Here is a 24,826-nt window from a genome sequence, read left to right on the forward strand (position 1 = left end):
CTAAAAAAGAAAAAAACTAAAAAAAAGGAAAAAACTGAAAAATAAAAGAGAAAAAGAAAACTAAAAAAATATGAATAAATATATATAAAAATAAGTTGTTTGTGGGTTATGTCTGTCTGTCTGTCTGTCGAGTGACGTCGTGTTTGTCCGCATATGACGTCTGAATTATTTCACACTAATACAAAAGAAGAAAAAAAACTAAAAAAGGTAAAAACTACAAAAAAAACTAAAAAGAAAAAAAACTAAAAAAGCTAAAAAACTAAAAAAAAACTAAAAAAAGGTATAAAAACTAAAAAAAACTGAAAAAACTAAAAAAAGGCAAAAACTAAAAAAAAACTAAAAACTAATAAAAAAACTAAAAAAGCTAAAAAACTAAAAAAAACTAAAAAAACTAAAAAAAGGTAAAAAACAAAAAAAAACTAAAAACTAAAAAAGAAAAAACTAAAAAAAAAGGAAAAAACTAAAAAATAAGAGAAAAAGAAAACTAAAAAAATATTAATAAATATAAAAAATATAAATATAAATATAATATAAATTAGCAATCAACAAAGCACCGAGACACAAATGACGACCGGGACACAGGGAGTATAAATGACGACCAGGACATAAGTAAAAAAAAAAAACTAAAAAAACTAAAAAATGGTAAAAACTACAAAAAAACTAAAAACTAATAAAAAAACTAAAAAATCTAAAAATCTAAATAAACTAAAAAAGAAAAAAAAGAAAAAAGGAAAAAAATAAAGGAGAAAAACAAAACTAAAAAACGAATGTATACACAGACCGGGACACCGGGATACAAATGACGACCGGGACACAGGGAATATAAATGACGACCGGGACACAGGGACACAACTACAATGGGGACGCCGGGGGGCACAGGGGGATATAAATGACGACCGGGACACCGGGACACAAGGAATATAAATGACGCCCGGGACACTCAAAGAGAAATCACAGACTGGAACACCGGGACACAAATGACGACCGGGACACAGGGAATATAAATGACGACCGGGACACAGGGACATAACTACAAAGGGGACGCCGGGGTGCACAGGGGGATATATAAATGACGATGGCGACTCAGGGAATGGTCGATTAGCAATCACCATCAACAAAGCTCAAGGGCAATCATTAGAATCATGAGGTATAGATCTGAATACGGATTGTTTTCCCATGGACCATTATATGTTGCATGTTCAAGAGTCGGTAAACCTGACAATCTATTTATATGCACAGACAATGGGACAGCAAAGAATGTTGTATATTCGCAAGTTTTACGTAGTTAAAAACATATATATATATATATCTATCTATATTCACAGGTGGGACATAGGGACACAACTACAATGGCGCGTAACTAATATGGCGCGTAACGACTTACGCGCGCGGGGGGGCTTGGGGGGGGGGGCGCGAAGCGCCCCCACCAACTAGGTGTTGGGGTGGCGCGAAGCGCCACCCCAACAGCTAGTATTTAATAAAAGAAAAAGAAGAAGTGTATATAAGATAATATCCAAAGAAATTGAATTTTATTGTGTTATTCACGATTCTGCTCGCCCAGGGAATGAATTACTTAGTAACGCCATGGTTCGCATCCGCCATTGCCCAGAATTGGTAAGTAAAGCTAGAAACCCCCTGCTATGGGTACCTATCCAACACGAGCCTTGATCTTAGAAAATTACTTCCAAACAAATGAAATACAAAAACATACAAAATACTAAAATACAAATACAAAAAAGCAAATTTGCAGGAATTTCATATATCTACGAGGCGATCTGATGGTGTAGTAAACAAAATAATATTTTACTATTATGACTAAGGAGACTAATAATTATCATTCCTGAATCAGCTAAAAATGCTTCAGGAATGGCAATTATTATTTCCTTAGTAGCAACAGTAAATTTTATTTTGAAAGTAAATTTGCAGGAATTTTTAAAAGGAGCTAAAACCCTCAAAAACTACGTCATATTTGCTGAGACGTGATTTTCAACATTTACATTTACTATTAAGACTAAGGAAAATAATAATTACCAGTCCTGAATGTGGCTTTTTACTTTTCTATGATTGAGTCAAATGGCATTATTCCATAAAATTAATTTTTTAAAAAATCTGTAAAAGGAGTTAATCTTAGAAAAGAAAAAAAAATGTCACATTAATTTTAAGACCAGCAGAAATAAACTCCTGTATTTTTTCAAACTCAAAACGATTAATAATTACTATTAAACTGTATGTAAACCCAAAACAAACAGAAATTAAATAAACAATCATAGCAAACAAATATACAACAGGTACTAGTATAAATAAATAAAAGATCTTAAAACGATTACAACATAAATTGAACATTCGAATGAAACTTAAAACGAACAAAAATCACTACAAATAAGAGTTTGGCAACTGTCCGCTTCCCCCTCCCCCAACTGTGAAAGCCTAGAGCTTACTGCATCATTTGCGTTTGATTGAGAACAATATGTGTCCTAAACAGTCCTTGGAAAGAATTAATAAAATGAAACCGAATATTTAACATATAATGATATTAACAGCTAAAAGCTCAGGAATTCGAGCTTTGTTTCACTGTAATTTTCTATTTTTATTTTCAATGCTGTAAATACAAAAGAAAATATTTGCAATATAATTCGTTTTCAGTACAGCGCAAATGAAGCAATAGGCTTTAGACATTTACAGATAGGGATGGTGGAAGGGAGAAAATAGTTTCTTTTGATTTAGCTAACATACCCCTTAATATTTCCCAAATTTTGCCCCAATATCCTTAGCCTTTTCGGACAGACCAAGGATTAAAAATTCGTTCTTTTCCCAATGATAAATCCTGCATATAAAAAATGGACAGATAGCAAAATTTATATGCCCTGCCCCAGGGGTAGTGGGGTATGATATCCTCGGAGGTGTGGCTATTAGACCTTGTGATTATTCAGAACAAAATGGCTTTTTAAGGTCTCTGTCAGTATTAAGAGGAGCTTCTAAAAAGGTAAGAGATGAATGTTTGCCATCCATTCTTTTTTTGACATCCCTCTAAACATGCCTTGAAAGTTTCAATTTAGTACCCTCAACCGCCCTTAGATACAGCTGTTGCGTCATTTTGACAACCCTTCTGCATATAGTGCGCTTCGATTTTGTTTGGCATCCCCGTCAACATTTTCTAAAAGTTTTACCAAAATATTCTTAGCCTTTTTCGAGATTCAGCATCAAACATACCCCATTTTTGCAATAATGAGCCATGCATGTAAACAGTGGGCAACATATAACTTACAACACTTGCCCATGTGGCGGGTTAGGCCTACAGCATCCCAAAAGGTACAGTTATTTGACTTTCTGAGTATTTTGACCAAGATGGCTATTCCAAAATTTTGATCATATATTTTTGGAGGCAGAACAGCTAAAAAGCGAATATGAGGTGGACTGGTTGCCCTCCGACGCCTTTTAACATCCTCCTCAACATACCCTAAAGTTTAAACTTAATACCCTCAGCTGTTCTTGTGATATCACAGATACCTCTTTTTCATAAATAGGATATACAGTGTATCTTTAGATTTTTTAAAAATGTTCCTGAACATTCCCCAAAATATCACCTTAATACCCTTAGTCTTTTTGACCACACCTAGAATCAAACATCCCCCTTTTCATAACGATTAATCCTGCATGTAGTACAGGTCAAATTGTACAATTTACAATCCTTGCCCTGGGGCTATGGGAGGCACTTATTAGACCTTTTGAATGCTTTGAATAAAGTCGTCTTTTCAAAATTTTATCAGCAATGAAGAAAAGGAGCATCTAAAAAGGGCAAGAGGAGCAAGAAGAGCCCACCGATAGCTCTTAAACATCCCAACAAGCACACAAACAGCGTTTTTTTATTGTGTTCAGCATCCCTCTTCAAAGCTGTGAGTTATGACACCCTCATACGCATAATTATTTGAGCTTTTGACTATTTTGAACAAGATGTCTATTTCGAAGTTTTGGCCAAATATTTTTGAAGGGAGGGCAACAAAAAAGGGCATGAGGAGCTGGTCACCACCCGATAGCTCTTAAAAATCCCAAAGAGGACACACAAAGTGTTTTTTATTGTGTTCAGCATCCCTCTTCAAAGCTATGAGGGGTTATGACACCCTCAGATGCATAGTTGTTTGAACTTTTAACTATTTTGAACAAGATGTCTATTCCTAAGTTTTGGCCGAATATTTTTGGAGGGAGGGCAACAAAAAAGGGCAAGATGAGCTGGTTGCCCACCGATAGCTCTTAAACATCCCAATAAGCACACACACACAGTGTTTTTATTGTGTTCAGCATCCCTCTTCAAAGCCGTGAGGCGTTATGACACCCTCATACGCATAGTTGTTTGAGCTTTTAACTATTTTGAACAAGATGTCTATTTTTAAGTTTTGGCCAAATATTTTTGAAGGGAGGGCAACAAAAGAGGGCAAGAGGAGCTGGTTGCCCACCGATAGCTCTTAAACATCCCAACCAGCATACGCATAATTGTTTGAGCTTTTAACTATTTTGAACAAGATTTTTAAGTTTTGGCCAAATATTTTTAAAGGGAGGGCAACAAAAAGGGCATGATGAGCTGGTCACCACCCGATAGCTCTTAAACATCCCAACCAGCAGACACACAGTGTTTTTTATTGCGTTCAGTATCTCTCTTCAAAGCTGTGAGGCGTTATGACACCCTCATACGCAGTTGCTTCAGCTTTTGACTATTTTGAACAAGATGGCTATTTCCAAGTTTTGGCCCAACGAACAGACAGTGTTTTTTATTGTGTTCGGCGCCCATCTTCAAAGCTGTGAGGCGTTATGACACCCTCATACGCAGTTGCTTCAGCTTTTGACTATTTTGAACAAGATGGCTAATCCCAAGTTTTGGCCCAACGAACAGACAGTGTTTTTTATTGTGTTCAGAACCCCTCTTCAAAGCTGTGAGGCGTTATGACACTCTCATATGCAGTTGCTTCAGCTTTTGACTATTTTGAATAAGATGGCTATTTCTAAGTTTTGGCCCAAAGAACAGACAGTGTTTTTTATTGTGTTCAGAACCCCTCTTCAAAGCTGTGAGGCGTTATGACACCCTCATACGCATAATTATTTGAGCTTTTGACTATTTTGAACAAGATGTCTATTTCTAAGTTTTGGCCAAGTATTTTTAAAGGGAAAGCAACGAAAAGGGCATGAGGAGCTGGTCACCACCCGATAGCTCTTAAACATCCCAAAGAGGACACACAAGGTGTTTTTTATTGTGTTCAGCATCCCTCTTCAAAGCTATGAGGGGTTATGACACCCTCATACGCATAGTTGTTTGAGCTTTTAACCATTTCGAACAAGATGTCTATTCCTAAGTTTTGGCCAAATATTCTTGGAGGGAGGGCAACAAAAAAGGGCAAGATGAGCTGGTTGCCCACCGATAGCTCTTAAACATCCCAACCAGCACACACACAGTGTTTTTTATTCTGAGGCGTTATGACACTCTCATACGCAGTTGCTTCAGCTTCTGACTATTTTGAACAAGATGGCTATTTCTAAGTTTTGGCCAAATACTTTTGAAGGGAGGGCAAAAATAGGGCAGGGTAGGGGCTGCTGGCCCCCCAACCCGTTTCAAAATCTCTCTCAACGTCTTGTAAAAATTTTAACTTAATACCCTCAGCCGTTCTTAAAATAATGCATGTCGTCCTTTTTGTTAAATTGGATGCACAAATTGCCTTTTGATTTAGTATAAGATACCCCTCAACATGTTCTAAAGTTTCACCTTAATGCCCTTAGCCTTTTCGTATAGATTCAGAATAAATGTTTCCTCTATCCCTAATGATAAATCTGCAAATGGGCAAATTACATAATTTACAATCCTCACCCCGAGTCAATGGGGGTGCAGGGGTCAATGGGACCAGTGCTTAGCAGAGGAGCGTCTGAAAAGAACAGGGGTACTGGTTGCCCTCAAATCTCTCTTCAACATCTCAATATACCTTGAAAGTTTGAATTTAATGCCCAAAATAGTTCTTTACATATTGATGATATTCCCTATTTCATAACCAGCAAGCACATAGTGTGTTTTGATTGAGTTTAACATCCCTCTCAAAACTTCCTTAAAGTTCCACTTTAAAATCCTAAGCCTCTTTGGAGACCCAGGATCAAACACGCCCTCTGTTCCAATAAAAATCCTTATATGCTAACAATGGGCATCTTGTATAGCTTATAGCCCTTGCCCCTGAGGTTGGGGGATGTTAACCCTGGAGGCCAAGTTATTTGACCTTTGAATTGGTTTGAACAAAATAGATATCTCAAAATTTTGATCAGATATATTTGGGAAAATGGGCGTTTGACTCTGGAAAAGGGCAATACAACTTTCAATCTCGAATCGAATAAGCCACCTCCAAAGTTTATACGGTCACCCCTTCAATAAAAACCTTATATTTTGACAATGGACAACATGCATAGCTTAAAGCCCTTGTTCAGGGGCTGGGAGGAGGGTTCAACTAAAGAAGCATAGCTATTTGACCTTCGGACTATTGTGAACAAAACGGCTTTCTGGAAGCTTTGATCGGACGTATTTGTGAAAAAAGGGCGCGGGGAGGGGTTGGGTTACCCTCCAATCACTTCCGACTTTTTAAAAAGTAACTAGAGCTTTCGTTTTCAAATTGAATGATTCTCCTACATAGAGTATACATCCACCCCTTCCATAAGAATCTTATACGTTGACATTGGGCTGCTTGCGTAACTTACGGCCCTTACCCCTCGGGCAAATTATGACTGGATCTTTATGGGGGGAAAAGGGCGAGGGGGCTGGTTGCCCCCAACCACATTTGACACTTAAAAAGGCACTAGAACTTCTGATTTCCAATCGAATGAGTCGTCAGTCGTATGCAAGGTTTGATGGTAAAAGTTTTAAGTTAGGTTAAGTTAGGTTGCAAATCTTAGAAATGGGTTAAAAAACTAAGTCAACCTAACCCAACCTATCACCATCAGACCTTGTATAAAGCGGAAAAAGTTGACTGGCAAAGCTGACTGAATCCAAGCAAAGAAAGACTAATTTCGGACATTCACCGACATTATCTAGATTTCGGTAACATATATACATATAAAGAAAAGAAGAAAAAAGGCGAAAATGATAATAAAAACTAACATAAAAGGAGGGAGAAAGAGAAAAGAAAAAAATTGACCAGTGAAAGAACCTAATTAGACCTAATTATTAATCGTTTCTTTTTTTCGTTCATTCGGCAATCACTGAAGTAGGTAAACTTGTTTTTGGCGCAAAAAAGTGAGATTCTTACATCAATTCCTCATATTCATTACATTTTTCAACGGTGTCCAAATGATTTGAATCACAGCCTTTAATAAGCCAATCCTGTCGTTTTCTATCAATACCATCAGAGCAGCGATTTGCGAGAGGACACCAGATGCACTAAAAACGAAACAAAGATCAGGTTCAACTACGATGTAAAATAGAAATAAATAAATTTTAATATACATAATGTAATGAAAATATAGTATATAAATAGTTGCTTCTCGGACAAAGCTGTCTTTCGCATTTCTTTTAACTCGTTTTCTCTATTGTTTCAACTTTGTATTTGTTTGAACAGGATTTACTTGATTAACAAGATTTACAGTGGCGTAATTTCGCCAAAAATCCTGGGGGCAGGGGGATAAAGTTTGATCAAATTTTCCCAAATAAAGTAAAAATGACTGTGAAAAATTAAAAATGAGTCATATAGTACCGTAAAGATAAAGATACACTAAAGAAAACTCCCCCGTTTTTGTGGATGCTTGTATTATGCAAGCTGATCTTAGTTTTGACAAAATTTTTGAGAAAAATAAATTTCAGCTGGGAGGAGGTAAACTAAGGTCTGGGGGGCCGAGGTCTGGAAGGGACAGTTTCCCCTGCCTCATAGCAAACAACACGCCCCTGTTTACAACACCTTCTTAATTCAAAAAGATTTACAACACCTTCTTAATTCAAAAAGACTTACAAAACTGTCCGTATTATAGGCTGTATTATCCACTTTAAGCTATGAAAAATAGCTTGAAACCGACTTGATAGCTTCACCAGCTTGAAGTATCAAAGACCAACAATTAGCGAATATATATGTAGGTCCAAGATATATATGCATACAAATATATTTATAACAATACTCGGCTTTTGATAATTTGTTTTCTTTATTTACTAAGAATTTAGCATACTTTTATTCTGGATCAGGCGTATGCAGATTTTTTTTTGGGAGGGGGAGGGGGCAAGAATTAAAAATTTAACAATTTTAATAGGAATTGAACCCCCACCCCCACAGCCACCTATTCCAGCGTAGGTCCTTGTTCTGGGACAATGATAATTTCACCTGCCTGGAACATATAGAACCAAGAACTCTAAGTAATTCTCATAAACATTGATAAAAGCTCTAAGTTCACTTACTTTTTAGCTTCTGAAATTTTGGCACCCGAGAGACATCTGAATCCTAAAATAGATTCCAGCGATGTGCCTAGGCCTAGTATATACAGTCCAAAACTTTAGACAGGGTTGAATGTTTTCAAACAAAATGGATCTATTAATTAAAAATGAAGCAATGATTTAGCCCAAATATCCTGAACTAGTTATACATTTAAGGAAAATATTTTTTGCTAGTCGGGGGGGGGGGGGGCGAATTAATTCTTTGAGGGTATCCACCCAAAGTACTTCCATATGCTTGTAAGCATGGTTGTAAGTGAAATGAAGGTGAAAGAGCTCATATGGCGTGAGCTCTAGAAAAATTCTAAGAATCAATAGATAGATTTAAAAGGAAATTAAGAGGCTTAATTCCGGTTGGGATTTAAAATAAGAGCTCTGAAACACAAGGTCCTTCTAAATATCAAAATTTTAAGATCCAATCACCCACTCGTAAGTTAAAAATACCTCATTTTTTATAATTTTTCCTCTCCTTTCAACCCCCCCCCCAGATGGTCGAATCGGGGAATACAACACTATCAAGTCAATTTGTGCAGGTCCCTGAACGCCAACCAATTTTCATCGTCCTAGCACATCCAGAAGCCCCAAACTCGCCAAAGCACTGGACCCCCCTAACTCCCCCAAAGAGAGCCGATCCAGTCCGGTTGCGTCAGTCATGTATCTACGACATTTGCTTATTCTACACACCAAGTTTCATCCCGATCTCTCTACTCTAAGCGTTTTCCAAGATTTCCAGTTTCTCCCCTCCAACTCCCCCTAATGTCACCAGATCTGGTCGGGATTTAAAATAAGAACTCTGAGACATGATTTCCTTCTAAATATTACATGTCATTAAGATATGGTCACCCGTTCTTATGTTAAAAATACCTCAATTTTTCTAATTTTTCCGAATTAGCACCCCCCAACTCCCCCAAAGAGAGCGGACCCCTTCCAGTTATGTCAACCACGTATCTAGAGCTTGTGATTATTCTTCCCATCAAGTTTCATCCCGATCTCTCCTCTCTAAGCGTTTTCCAAGATTTCCGGTTTTCAAGATTTCTGTTTCCCCCCTCCAACCCCCATGTCCCCAGATCCGATTCGAATTGAAAATGGAGCATCTGAGACATAAGATCTTTTTATATATCAAGTTTCATTAAGATCCGATCACCCATTCGTAAGATAAAGATACCTCAATTTTCAAGTTTTCCAAGATTTCCAGTTTCCCCCTCAAACTCCCCCCGATGTCCCCGGATCTGGTCAGAATTTAAAATGAGAGCTCTGAAGCATAAGATCCTTTTAAATATCAAATTTCATTAAGGTCTGATTACCCGTTCGTAAGTTACAAATACTTCATTTTTTCTAATTTTTTCGAATTAACCCCCCCCCCCAAACTCACCCAAAGAGAGTGGATTCGGTCCGATTATGTCAGACACGTATCTTGGACTTGTGCTTATTCTTCCCACCAAGTTTCATTCTGATCTTTCCACTCTAAGCCTATTCCAAGATTTCCGGTTCCCCCCAACTCTCCCCCAATGACACTGGATCCGGTCAGGATTTTAAAAAAAGATATCTAAGTTATGAGGTCCTTCTAAATATGAGATTTCATTAAGATCCGATCACTCCTTCGTTAAAAATACCTCAGTTTTTCAAATTTTTCAGAATTAACCCTCCCCCCAACTTCCCCAAAGAGAGCGAATCCGTTCCAGTTAGGTCAATCACGTATCTAGGACTTGTGCTTAATTTTTCCACCAAGTTTCATCCCAATCACTCCACTCTAAGCGTTTTCCAAGATTTTAAGTTTCCCCCTCCAACTCCCCCCAATTTCACCGGATCTGGTCGGGATTTATAATAAGAGCTCTGAGATAAAATATCCTTCTAAATATCAAGTCTCATTAAGATCCGATCACCCGTTCGTTAGTTAAAAATACCTCTTTTTTCTAATTTTTCCAAATTAACCGTCCCCCCAGTACCCCCCCCCCCCCCCCCGATGGTTGAATCAGGGAAACGACTATTTCTAATTTAATCTGGTCTTGTCCCTGATACGCCTGCCAAATTTCATCGTCCTAGCTTATCTGGAAGTGCCTAAACTAGCAAAACCGGGACCGAGAGACACAGACCGACAGAATTTGCGATCGCTATATGTCACTTGGTTAATACTAAGTGCCGTAAAAATAAGAGTTAAAACAGAACTTGTGGAACTTAAAAAAAAACTTTTTTCAAGCTGGCCAATGGTCTGCATTGCGCAGGTACCAACCTCCTGATTCAATGCCTTCAGCCGAGAGATCAATGCGTGATTGGGGGCAAATCCTCCGACGCTTCTTGTGTTTTTCCCACAGATTTCCAGATACCTATTTAGAGCAGGGTCGACTCTGGCTGAGTTTAAAGGGTCACAACATTGACCCCCGTCCCAAACCAAAGAGTCAGCGACACCAGGAATCGAACCCCTGACCTCAGGATTTCAATTCCAGAGCGCTACCCAATGAGACCCAATGACAAATAGTAAAGACTAGATTGTTTACCGTAAATCTCAAGAACAAAGCAGCAATTAAATACTTATATGACTTAATTTGGAAAATTAGAAACATGAGAATAATATAAACAAACTTCTTGAACTTAAGGCTTTACCTGGAAAGACGAGCTAAGATATCAGGAGCACCATAAGCCAGGACGACCCAAATTCACGTTTTCTTTTACTATGAAGGGCATAGAATTCTGGAATAATTTGGAAAATGAAATGAAAGAAGATTGACAATTCTAGTTATTTTAAAGCGAAATTGAGTAAAAAATTATTGAGTAAGTATGAATTTTAGTTTTGTTTGTTTTGGAGGAGATTGGATTTGATGTAATTTAGGATATAATTGCTTGTTGGTTGACGATTGTGACTCCACAGTATGGACATTGTATGTCCATACTGCTCCTGCAGTATTATTATCTTTCCTTCTTTCTTTATTATTATAGTGAATTTCAAATGATTTTATATGTATGTGTTTTTTACCAGATTCATTCCACGTCAACCGTTTGGTTTTAGGTGAATCATATTGAATTTTGTATGTGGATTGTTGTTATTAAATATATATAAATATCATATATCATATGTAATTTATATGATGCGATCCCTTTTTACATGGTTTTTCTTCTTTTTAAACTAAACTCAAAAACATTCGTCATTTTCTGTTTCTTCTTGAAGATCAGTTTCAATTTCATTTTTCTTCAAATTTTGCTTTAGTAGTCGGTAGTGCGCTGATACTTCAAGTACCAACAGTGTGTCCATATTGCCATTGATTTTTTTTCCTAGCAGAGGTTGGACATCGTCAGATTTAGATCACTGATATACTCGCATACGGCAAAAATAGGGGTTGAAGCAGGTCCTTGTGGAACACCAAATGACAAATAGTAAAGCCTAAATTTTTACCGTAAATTTCAAAAATTAAGCAGCAATTAAATAAATACGTGACTTAATTAAAACTCGAAAAATTAGAAACGCCAGTGTAATATAAAAACACTCATTAAAAAACTGGAATTGTTTCAAAAGGTATATAAGATAGATCCTACCTGAAAACCAATAGTTTCTTTCCCTTGAACGCATTCTGAGCACGTCTTAAGAGAAAGACACGTTGGCAAAGGAGTAAAATACAACAATGTGCCATTTCCAATAAAATAGTTGTCCTTGAAATCCACTTTATGATACATAAAAATGATTTTTCGTCTGACAACTGAAAAAGGAAAATATTACTACGTATAGCATACATATTATCTACTTATAAGTAGATAAATACCCTCCTATAAACTTATATAAACTTCTTGGTGTAGGAAGTTTATAAACTTCCTACACAGATATAAACTTCCTGGTGTAGGAAGTTTAACCCCTCACCCTCTGGAATGTTTGTCTGACTCGTAAAAACGCAACAAAAATGAAACAAAAATTGATGTGTTTTCTAAAGTTTTTTTTTTGTAATCCCTCAAAACATCCTGGATACGACCCTGGTTGTTACACCTAGAAATGCAATGCATGTTACATAGAGGGTTACAGAGAAGTTCTCCCGGAGAGCAAAGATCATATCAGTGTATTTGTTTTCGGAAGCTAATAAGTGAGTATGTGCTTTTTTTGTCTAAAATCAAGCAACTATTGCAAGTGAAATTTATTACATAGCTGGGTAAGTATATTCTCTTTTGCCTCACGTCCAGGATTTAAACCGGAATATACGAGATTTTTTTTGGGGGGGGAGGAGGGGACTTAGTATTTTGAAGAAAGGGGACAGATTATTTTTTCTACAGTACTCATGAAAGAACATAAAATAAGACTGTTTTTCTTTTTTGTAGTGTCTGTCATCTGATAGGCTCTTTAGAAAGTCAATAATAACACGGTATATTAATAAAATCAACAGATTATTTTTTCTACCGTACTCACGAAAGAACATACGATAAGACTGTAGTCTTATCGTATATTAAATAAAAAAAAACAAGTTTTTTTTAAATGAAAGTAAGGAGCGACATTAAAACTTAAAACGAACAGAAATTACTCCGTATATGAAAGGGGCTTTTCCTCCTCGACACCCCGCTCCTTACGCTAAAGTTTTTTATTGTTTTGAAAAGTAGAGTTGCGAGAAAGAATCAAACTTTAGCGCAAGGAGCGGGGTGTCGAGGAGGAAAAGCCCCTTTCATATACGGAGTAATTTCTGTTCGTTTTAAGTTTTAATGTCGCTCCTTACTTTCATTTAAAAAAACTTGTTTTTTTTTATTTAATTTCTGAAAGTTTTTGAATTAATGCATGTCTGATTTTGGCTCTCCGTACATAAATTACTAAAATGAAATTTGCATATTCATTCTTTTTTTGGCTAAATGGCTTTCTCTTAGTTTTAATCAGACGATTTTGAGAAATAAGGGATGGGGAAGGAGGTCTAGTTGCCCTCCAATTTTTCGGTTACTCAAAAAGGCAACTAGATCTTTTAATTTTTAACGAACGTTTTTATTAGTAAAAAAAACTTAACTTAAGAATTAACTTACGTAACAAACGTACATAACTTACGTAACTTACGTTACGTTTTATCCCAATTCTTTAAGAATGACCCCTGAATCAGAAAGGCCGTAGAATAAATAGTTGAAATTATTAAAAAAAAATTTAGCATAAAGAGCGAAGTATTTATCTCCTCCTAAATACCTCGCTCTTTATGCTAAAGTATTTTTAGAACCCTTCATATGCGTAATAATCTCTGTTCGTTTTAAGTTTTAATGCTTCTCCTTACTTTCAATTGAAAAAACTTTTTCATGTTTATATTTTCATTTTTTTTTTTATAGTAATGCTAGAAAGTCCTGCGCCCTTTTCATTGAATTTCTCTTCCCCCATGAAATACTCCTCCAAGGAAAGATCCTCTCATATAGCCGACTCCCCTGAACCCCACACCCAAACCAAAAAAATCCCCCTGATAACGTCGGTACACTTCCCAGTAACCATTACTGTATGTAAACATTGGTCAAAGTTTGTAACTTGCAGCCCCTCCCCCAGGGACTGTGGGGGGTAAGTCATCCCCAAAGACATAGTTATTATGGTTTTCGACTATGCGGAACAAAATGGCTATCTCAAAATTTTGATCCGTTGACTTTGGGAAAAAATGAGCGTGGGAGGGGGCCTAGGTGCCCTCCATTTTTTTTGGTCACTTAAAAAGGGCACTAGAACTTTTCATTTCCGTTAGAATGAGCCCTCTTGCCACACTCTAGGACCAATTGGTCGATACGATGACCCCTGGGGAAAAAACAAAAAAAAACAAAAAACAAATAAACACGCACCCGTGATTTGTCTTCTGGCAAAAAATACGAAATTCCACATTTTTGTAGATTGGACCTTGGAATTTTTACTATTGGGTTCTCTGATACGCTGAATGCGATGGTGTAATTTTCGTTAAGATTCTGTGACTTTTAGGGGGTGTTACCCCCTATTTTCCAAAATAAGGCAAATTTTCTCAGGCTCGTAACTTTTGATGACAAAGACTAAATTTGATGAAATTTATATATTTAAAATCAGCATAAAAATCCGATTCTTTTGATATATCTTTTAGTATCGAAATTCCGTTTTTTAGAGTTTCGTTTACTATTGAGCCGGGTCGCTCCTTACAACAGTTCGTTACCACGAACTGTTTGATTAGTCATTTTGTAATGTTAGTCATCTGATATGCTCTTTAGCAAGTCAGTAATAATACGGTATATTAATAAAATCAATAAAATATTGATAAAAATAGATATTAATAAAAAATCTATAACAGTAACCAATAATCATTAACAAAAGTAAAAACAGAGAATAAAAAAGGAAAATCAATAAGGGAAAAGAGCATGAGTGATACAAACATGAATCTCGACTGTAGTAACCAAGAAGGCGATAGGTTAGAGCGCATAGGCTTTGTAGGAAGGGGAGGACTGTGTGTGTTGAGCTTAAAGTTAGGTTAGCAATGAATAAAAATCAATAATAGTAATTTATATTGATGAAAACCATTAAAATATTGAGAAAATTGATATACTGGTAAAACAGATATTGACAAAAACCAATAATAATAATAATCAATAATCACTAAAAATAGGGAAAAATCCATGAGGAGAAAGAAAGATAATGTTGAAGGCCTTAATTTTGACGGACACATATGGAGAAGGAAGGTTTTAAGGCCTAAGTCCCTTTACACTCCAAATTGTTTATGCTCCTGCCTAATTTTCTTCCAAATTTTACCCCTCCCCAAAATGAATATATGCGTGAATGTTGAGGCCTTGAAACACCAACTCGGATAAACCCCCAAACAGTATTCTTGTCGATTTGTTCAGACACAAAAGTCTATACACAATACGAATTTGTTTATTCGAAAAGTGAAGACAAGTAAGCGGAACATATAAAAACGTAATATGGACACTATCTATAATTATTCCACTAGTAAGATTGAATTATGGTTACAGACACTTAAAGATTTATTCAGTACATGACATTAAGCTAGTTTTCAATTGCTTTTTATTTTTACTTAATTTACTTGTAGCACACCCTGTCTAAAATTAAAACACCTTAAACATGTGTAACTTCATCTATAGTTATTAGTAGAATTATTCAATCTAGATTTACGTAGAATTTCAAGTTATTGAGAGGAATTGTAGATAAGAGTTTGGATCATACTAAATACTCTAATTAGATCTTTTGAAGGAAAAGTCGTACTCAGCGTAATTTTAAAACCAAGACATCCAATTGATCTTACTTCTTTGGGAGTTTGTTGTCGACTGGCTCCATGCTTATCATCTCTGAGATTTTTATACTTCATAAAAATATTTGTAAAACGGAAAAAGGTGGAGGGGGCAAAAATATATTTTTTCCGTACTGGATATTCTAGAAACATTTGCTACTACACTAAAATTTTCGCCCCGTTTAAGATACTTTTTTTTAGCATAATGTCCGCTTCATAGTCAAATTAACGCCTTGGAAACCAAATATCCTATAAACAATATTTCCTATATTTTTTATATAATAATCCCTAGTTGCTCTTTTGACTACTACTAAAGCTAATAACAACTCACTGCAGCATCAAGTCACCTGAGGCGAACACAACTACGGACGCTCCTCCTTCATCCCAGTCTATTAAAAGCCTCCCTCTTTAAACCCTCCCAATAAATTCCAATCCCCCCATTCTCCACCCCATTCGGGAAACGACTAGCTTTATGTTTGAACCTAGATAGTTGGTCGAGAAGGACGATTTTTGGCAATGTCATCCTTCATCCGCAGAACGTGCCCAAGCCATCTCAACCTTTCTCTCATTATAGCCCTAGAAACCGGGATTGAACCACATTTTTCATACAGCTTACTGTTTGAGATAAGGTCAGTCATACTGGTACCCAAACTAATCCGTAGATAACGTGCCCAAGCCATCTCAACCTTTCTCTCATTATAGCCCTAGAAACCGGGATTGAACCATATTTTGTATACAGCTTACTGTTTGAGATAAGGTCAGTCATACTGGTACCCAAACTAATCCGTAGATAACGTGCCCAAGCCATCTCAACCTTTCTCTCATTATAGCCCTAGAAACCGGGATTGAACCATATTTTGTATACAGCTTACTGTTTGAGATAAGGTCAGTCATACTGGTACCCAAACTAATCCGTAGATAACGTGCCCAAGCCATCTCAACCTTTCTCTCATTATAGCCCTAGAAACCGGGATTGAACCATATTTTGTATACAGCTTACTGTTTGAGATAAGGTTAGTCATACTGGTACCCAAACTAATCCGTAGATAACGTGCCCAAGCCATCTCAACCTTTCTCTCATTATAGCCCTAGAAACCGGGATTGAACCATATTTTGTATACATCTTACTGTTTGAGATAAGGTCAGTCATACTGGTACCCAAACTAATCCGTAGATAACGTGCCCAAGCCATCTCAACCTTTCTCTCATTATAGCCCTAGAAACCGGGATTGAACCACATTTTTCATACAGCTTACTGTTTGAGATAAGGTCAGTCATACTGGTACCCAAACTAATCCGTAGATAACTTCTTTGGAGCACCCACGCTTCAACACCGTATTTGACCCCCCTGTCATTTGACCACTGTCATCACTGTAGCTTTCAATATTCTAATCTTGGTTCGCAGACTTATCTTCCTATTTTTACAATCTTTTTTCAACTGTGAAAAATACCCTGAGCCTTAGCTATTATATTTTTAACACATTCACAGCGCCCACCACCATTTTTACTAATAATAATACCAAGGTAAGTGAAGTTATCTACTTGATTGATCTTCTCCTTACCCGATATCACTTATTACCCGATATGCTCGATATTACCCGACATACCTTTACTTATTTCCAGTCTTAGCAGCTATGTCTTCTTAACATAAATTTTTAAACCTATTCTTGCATCCTAAACTCGCAAAAGATGTTCATTCAGAGATCTCCTTAGAACAAAGTCCATTTAGAGAAATTTGATAAACCAAAATAAATTTTGCATTATAAAAAAGGTAAAGGATGCGGCAATAGACCCTTAAGGTCCGAACCGGCGGTGCTGATCTCCGTCTCAAGGCCCTTGAGCCAGGAAGTGCAATGGGGGGGATAAAGTAAATAAAACACAAATTGGAAGAAACTGAAACTTCCAATTGCCATAAAAACCGAAAAACATGGGTCAGACAAATTGATTGAACTTGACCTTTAATCTCATTTTGACATACAATGTCAGGTAACGCCTTTTAGATTATTACAGCCGAGTTGTTTGTCTTAAAACTGAAATTAGGTTAATATTATCAGTAATATAAACAAGCAAGGAACAGGTGGCACAGATAGAGAATTTCTTAGAAAGGGCTAAGGGAGTGAAGCTGAAACTTTCAGGACACGATGAACTGAATCAAGAAGTACTATATGGATGCTTGCAGTCAAAAGAACCTCTGTAATATCTCAGAAACGTATAAGGCTATTTCTTAGAGAGGGCTAAGGGAGTGAAGCTGAAACTTTCAGGACACGATGAATTGAATCAAGAAGTACTATATGGATGCTTGCAGTCAAAAGAACCTCTGTAATATCTCAGAAACGTATAAGGCTATTAAGACGAAACTTCCAGGGTGTGTTAAACTAAATCAAAAGACACTATGCACATCCAGGTTGTCCAAAGCTCGCGCCTGCAATATCTTGCAGACCAAACAGTTAACAGCTAAGGTTATTAAATCGAAACTTTTAGAGTATGTTAAAATAAATCAAAAGACGGTATGTACATCCATTTTGTAAAAAAGAACATATCTGAAATATCAAAGGAAAACCAAAACAATTTACTCACAAAATAGTGTTTTTTCTATAATATAGGCATCAGATAAGCCTACACGAACGGGATGCTTATCGTCATTGATGTCTGTTATATTCACAGGCACATCTTTGTACACAAATAAAACTTCACCGGTACTAGAAATAAAGAACAGATATAAACATATAAAATTATTTACATATATAACATATTAACATATAAGATATTAGATTTTCTGTATATTATAAATAAAAATTTGCTATTAATTTTATTCAGAAGAAAAATATTTTTTCAGAACAATTTCGTCTTCAGAAGAAGGCCAAAATTCTGAGTTTTTGGGAAAATCCCGATCTCTGAAAACAATTATAATACACAACCTTTTAGAGCTAATGTAGCTGTCCACGGCCTACCCACAAAATCTGTAACTTTCTTGTTTACTATCGAGTGTTTCCTTACTTTCTCCACTCGCTTTCTGTCTACTGACTGAATAATCGTGTTTATACACACTTACATTTGCAGTTTTTAAGACACCATTTTCTCATTGTACTTCACTTTAGTAGGTTACTTGACTTAATTTTCTTCCTCAACAGGATCTCCAACGTAAAGGGGCCTAATTGAATGGACCAGTATTCTCCAAATGGCCCTGTACAGGGTTAATAATAGCACCTAATGCGAGTGGATACTGTGGCTGCCAAGGTTTTGGATTGTTACACGAGCCCATCTAATGCATGACCACCTCGAGGATGTGGTCAACTATTTTCCAACAACAGTTAAAATTGGATTGAAAACATAATACTTTGGATCCATGTCTGTGTCAATTTTCTAACTGTTCAAATGATGGTATAAACTACTTTCACCAGTGGCACTAATGGCTACCCATTGAGTTTGGTCGGCTACATAAAACTTCTTTTTCATTCTTATAATGCCAGCATTCGTTGGTTTGGTCAGTACGTCGAGTTTCGTCAGCTATATAGAACTTTTTTTTCATTATTATAACTCATCATTCGTTGGTTTGGTAACTAAGTCGAGTTTGGTCGGCTATATAAAACTTTTTTTACAGTCTTATAGCGCAAGCATTCGTTGGTTTGGTCACTACGTCGAGTTTGGTCGGCTACATAAAACTTCTTTTTCATTCTTATAATGCCAGCATTCGTTGGTTTGGCCACTACGTCGAGTTTCGTCGGCTATGTAGAACTTTTTTTTTCATTCTTATAACTCATCATTCGTTGGTTTGGTAACTAAGTCGAGTTTGGTCGGCTATATAAAACTTTTTTTTTCATTCTTATAACGCAAGCATTCGTTGGTTTTGTCACTACGTCGAGTTTGGTCGGCTACATAAAACTTTCTGTTTCATTCTTATAAAGCCAGCATTCGTTGGTTTGGTCACTACGTCGAATTTGGTCGGCTATATAAAACTTCCTTTTTCATTCTTATAACGCAAGCCTTCGTTGGTTTGGTCACAACGTTGAGTTTGGTCGGCTACATAAAACTTCTTTTTCATTCTTATAATGCCAGCATTCGTTGGTTTGGTCACTACGTCGAGTTTCGTCGGCTATATAGAACTTTTTTTTTTTATTTTTATAACTCATCATTCGTTGGTTTGGTAACTAAGTCGAGTTTGATCGGCTATATAAAACTTCTTTTTCATTCTTATTATGCCGGCATTCGTATTATGCTAATACTACCGAGATTTGTGCGAATTTTCAATGTTGGACAAATGTTGACAAATTCTCAATTTGTCAATGTTTCATTTATATGGTTACCTTTGTTTCCCTGCGTGAATTTATCTGATAATAAGACGATTGTGGCCTTATGTGATCCTGTTTAAAGTTTTTGATCCCGATTTAACTGAGGTTGATTGAGGTGTTTGGAAATATGTATGTTCTAAACTATGTGTTGACATATATATGTATAATATGTATGTTTGTTTAAATACGTAGTATATATGTTTAATATATAATAAGTAATATAGATGCATATTATAAAAATATTTAATATATATGTTTGTTTAAATAAAGTTATATATGTAATTATGCATGTTTACATACATATTTAAACTATGCTTAACTATGTATGTTCTATATATACATAGTTTATTAGCTATGCTATACATAGCTGAACAATGAATGTTCTACTTTTTTTTTCTCTTTTAGGTATCATCTTTTAATAGGAATTAAGTAACGAAGGGAATTTCAAATTGGGCTTCCATAATCCACTTAGAATTGAGCAAAATGAATTTGCACTAGAATATCACTAGAACCAGTTTTGTTTCACTAGAGTATCACTAGAACCAGTTTTGTTTCACTAGAATATCACTAGAACCAGTTTTATTTCACTAGAATATTACTAGAGCCGGTTTTGTTCCACCAGAATATCTTTTAGAGTTGGATATTTGCTTAGTTATCATTTTTGAATTTCATAAATGATGGCATTAATAGCGGCTTTAAATGGTGCCATCTCTTCTTTTCTTTCTTATAATTCAAGGCAACGCTTGTATATCAGCCGCGTCCTCATCTACTTTTTTCGGCCGAAGTTGGTCAAGGACCATCAGAAAACGACCAATCACTTGCAAACCTTGATAGGGTGGGAACAAAAGGACCCTATTTGGGCAGACATTGATTAATTACCCATTTTGACGCCACATTGCAAAATGAAAAATGAAAAAATGAAAAAAAAGTAAAATGACAACAAGGCTTTAGTAAGCTAGACTGTGAAAAAAAAAATCGGTTTTACAAGGATTTCAAAAAGATATATGCCCAAATCAGTTGACAAAAAGCCATATCCATATAAAAAAAAAATTCCACCTGAATACGCTAACTGTAATGCTAACAAGGTCATTACAGGCTTTATATACAGTATGATAACCAGTTTTGTCAGCAATACGCGCATTGTCAAGATTAGTCCAAAATTACACGTTTTTGGGCACTTTTGCAAGATTTAGACAATTTTAACTGCAGAAGAAGAATCCAAATGATGAAAGAAGTGCAATTATTGATAATAAATATTGAGTGAATGATTGATGATAAATTGCGACTGCACTGTTATTATTACTACTACTAATAACAACAACTCACCGTAGCACTAAGCCCCTTGGGGTTAATACACCAACGCACACTCCTCCTCCACCCCAATCTATTGAAGGCCTCCCTCGTTACATCCCAAAATGTTGAAACTTCATTAAATACTTTCCTTATAACATTCTCCCACCCCATTATCGGATGATATGCTTGTCGCTTGGCCCTAGATGGTTGTTCAACAAGGACGATCTTCGGCAATCTGTCATACTTCTACCGCAGAACGTGTCATAACCACCTCAACCTTTCTCTGATTATAGCCCAAGAAAGTAGGATTGAGCCATATTTTTCGAAAAACTTACTGTTTTATTTACGGTCAGTCAGTCAGATATCCAAAACAATCCGTAGGCAATTTCTCTGAAAAACATTAAGAAAATCCCCCCCCCCCCGTCTCTCGAAACACTCGCGTTCCAGAGCCATACTAGACCACTGTCATCACAAATACAGGGAAAATACAAATAAAATAGCAAAAAAATAGCTTAAAACATTTAAATGCTCGTATGTTAAACGTTGATGACTGAGATCAGCGGATGAAACCCTGAGATCACATAATAATATGAGTTAAATTAAATGCTTATCAAATCTAAATTTAATTTATTAATTAAATGCTAGCATGATGTCGTATATTACCCACATCATACGTATTTACATTAAATATAATACTCATTTTTACAGATCTTACGGACTATTACCGTATATTATGCATGTGCGCTTTACCCTAACAAAACAAATACAACGTAGAGGCAATAGGGAAAATTTCAAGACAGTGGAAATTATTTCTGTAGATATTTCGGCCCTATGTCCAAGGGCCGTCTTCAGCACAATACAAGAATAAGAGAGATCATTTTTAATTAAATTTGAGTATAAAGAATTTAGTGATTATACTCAAATTTATGCTCAAATTTAATTAAAAATGATCTAACAAAATATTTTACTAAACCGATTTAAAATAGTACTGAGCCAACTACGAAAAGGCCTTTGAGACAGGCTGCTAAACCAGCAAGATTAGCTTTAAGAAATTGCATCTAATCATTTTATTCTCTTCAGTTTGAATGAGCTTATATTCTCATTTCATTCTTTTCGCCAGTCCTGGTTGAACTTCGTTGAAGTAAGGATGCTAGGGCTATTTTTTAAAAAAAGTTTTTTTAAAGTGTTTTTAATTATTCAGTTTTAATCCTCACAATTTGATGTAAGTTCTTTTATATATATATATATATATATATATATATATATATATATATATATATATATATATATATATATATATATATATATATATATATATATATATATATATATAATTTCTCTCTTATTCTTGTATTGTTCTTAAGACGGCCCTTGGACATAGGGCCGAAATATCTACAGAAATAATTTCCACTGTCTTGAAATTTTCCCTATTGTCTCTACGTTGTATTTGTTTTGTTATGGAAAGGCAGTGTGGTCTTCGTCGCTATTTTCGCTTTACCCTAAGGTCACTGAGTGTTATGGTTTCAATCAGGGGTCATAAGAGTTATATTTTTAGCCCATATGAGATTCAACACTTAAAAGTGATGCATTTCATTGACAATAATTTAAAAAAAAGTAAAAAAAAAAAACAACACAAAAATAACAGAAAGAAAACTTACTTCTTCAAAATTAGCTGGAAAGTAAAACTTCCTAAATCAGTTCGGTTATGAATAACAACTTGATCCCACTGAACAGTTAGCGCCGTTCCATTATCCTTATATCGTATTGACGAATTAGGATTAGACATAGTGTCAAAATCAGCCAATAGGGGAGCAGCATACTGCGTTGCGGCCAACCATGGGTGTAAGTAATCTCCCATATACAGAAAACCACCAGTGGCAATTGTAACGTTGTTGACAATGTGACCATAAAACGGGAAATCAAATGTGACGTATATTGTCTAAAAACAGAAAAAGGAAGATCTATAAAGGTTGTCCAAAAGCCTAGATGCATATATACAGAAGAAGAAACGGCAATAAGAGACTGAGGTTGTGAAGCCTGTCACTGGGACTGTGAAGCCAGAATTAAGTGCATTTTTCAGACCGCATATTCAGATTTCAGGTTTTTCCCAAATACCTATTTAAAATTCAGTGTAAAATCTAACATGAACAGTTTTTCTATAATTGCGCCTCGAAGCATAGAAGTTGCTAAATTTCCAACTTAGGAGATGGGGAGAAAAACGGTTCAGTTTCATTGCAACATGCCGTTGTAGTGCTACCTCTACTGTCAAACCATCACAGCATCAAGCCACATGAGACCATATAAGTTCACTCTTCTTTTCCATTCGAATCTACATACTTGCAGAAGCTCATTCTTAGTAATGAAGTTCCTACTTGGTATAGATTTATTTTCTCTTATAACCTCTCCCCACTCCGTTCAAGGACGTTCCCATCTTGGTTTAGCCCCTGCTGCATTTAAAAAAGAACAGTTTTTCAAAAAAAAAATAACAATTTTTCAAAAGAGAACGCTTCGAAGACGATTGGATCCTCCACGCATTCTAAGATTAGCTGGCCAGTTCAACAAAACTGATTAATTAAAACATCACTGAAATGACACATCTTTCAAATAGATGTTATTTAACGCGACCTTAAAGCTGCGTGTTTTAAACGAGTTAATTCTTAAATTAACTTTCTTAAATTAATAAATTAATTTTAATAATAAATTAAATTAAATTAATTTTTTAAATTAATAAATTAAATTAATTTTAATTCTTAAATTAACTTTAAAGATATTCTTAAAGCTAACTTACTTCCAACATAGAAAATAGAAAAAATTTGATTTAAAAATTAATGACTCAAAATTAAATTACATTAGATTTCGTAATCTATTTTAACTGACGTATATGTTGATTTAAATCATATAAATGCAAACCTTCTATTTTTTGGCAGTATTATATTCTAAACTCTCCCATTTCATATCCAAACTGTTCTTGGAATGTCCGTTTCGAGTTTTTATCCTTAAGTTTACCAAAGTGTTAAAAGACGTGTTAAAATTCGGTTTTTAAAACCGCCTAGACGTCTGGCTCATTCCTGACATAAAATGAAATTAAAAATTTTTTAGCATAACAGAAAAGTTTAATTTTCTGGATATTAAAATGCTTCTTTATTAAAAAAAAAAAAAAAAACAAAAAAGTAGCATTAGGGACTATCGCCATATGGGTATAACAATACCCTTTCGAGAGTATTAGGAGAAATTAATCCCTCCCTCCCTAAGAAAAACTGTCATTTAGAATTTGAAATCGATCCCCCAGAGGTGAGAACTTGCCACAGGATAGACTTGCCACAACTTTAACTTGAATATATTCATTAATCGAGCAGAAAAGATTTCCCTTCCTTCCAATTGCCACCACAGCAGCCACCACTGCTTTAAATCGAATCCGCCGCATGATTGTCAAACAGATAAGACTGCGTTGGCTTGGCTGTGTCCTTAGAAGACCCAATAACCGCATCATAAGGCAAGTGCTTCTAGCTGCCCCGCTGCCAGATTGACGCAGGCGACCTGGCGGTCAATTGAGGAATTGGTGGGCTACCAAAAACTACTAAAAACGACCTCTACCCCGTTGGCGGATCTCGAAGGTTTGGTAGAAA

At 35.8% G+C, this 24,826-nt stretch overlaps 1 protein-coding gene across 1 annotated transcript in view; it reads right to left on the reverse strand.

Moving 5' to 3' along the window:
- Positions 1-24,826, reverse strand: part of LOC136039174 (uncharacterized) — a gene marked incomplete in the record, with an annotated part of 228,537 nt that overhangs the window by 163,193 nt on the left and 40,518 nt on the right. The window contains 4 exon segments of the mRNA XM_065722689.1: positions 7,277-7,399; positions 11,963-12,123; positions 18,196-18,317; positions 22,859-23,139. Coding sequence (XP_065578761.1) covers positions 7,277-7,399; positions 11,963-12,123; positions 18,196-18,317; positions 22,859-23,139 — 687 coding nt within the window.

The sequence above is a fragment of the Artemia franciscana genome, chromosome 19 (assembly GCF_032884065.1).
Source record: "Artemia franciscana chromosome 19, ASM3288406v1, whole genome shotgun sequence".
NCBI classification, from domain to species: domain Eukaryota; kingdom Metazoa; phylum Arthropoda; class Branchiopoda; order Anostraca; family Artemiidae; genus Artemia; species Artemia franciscana.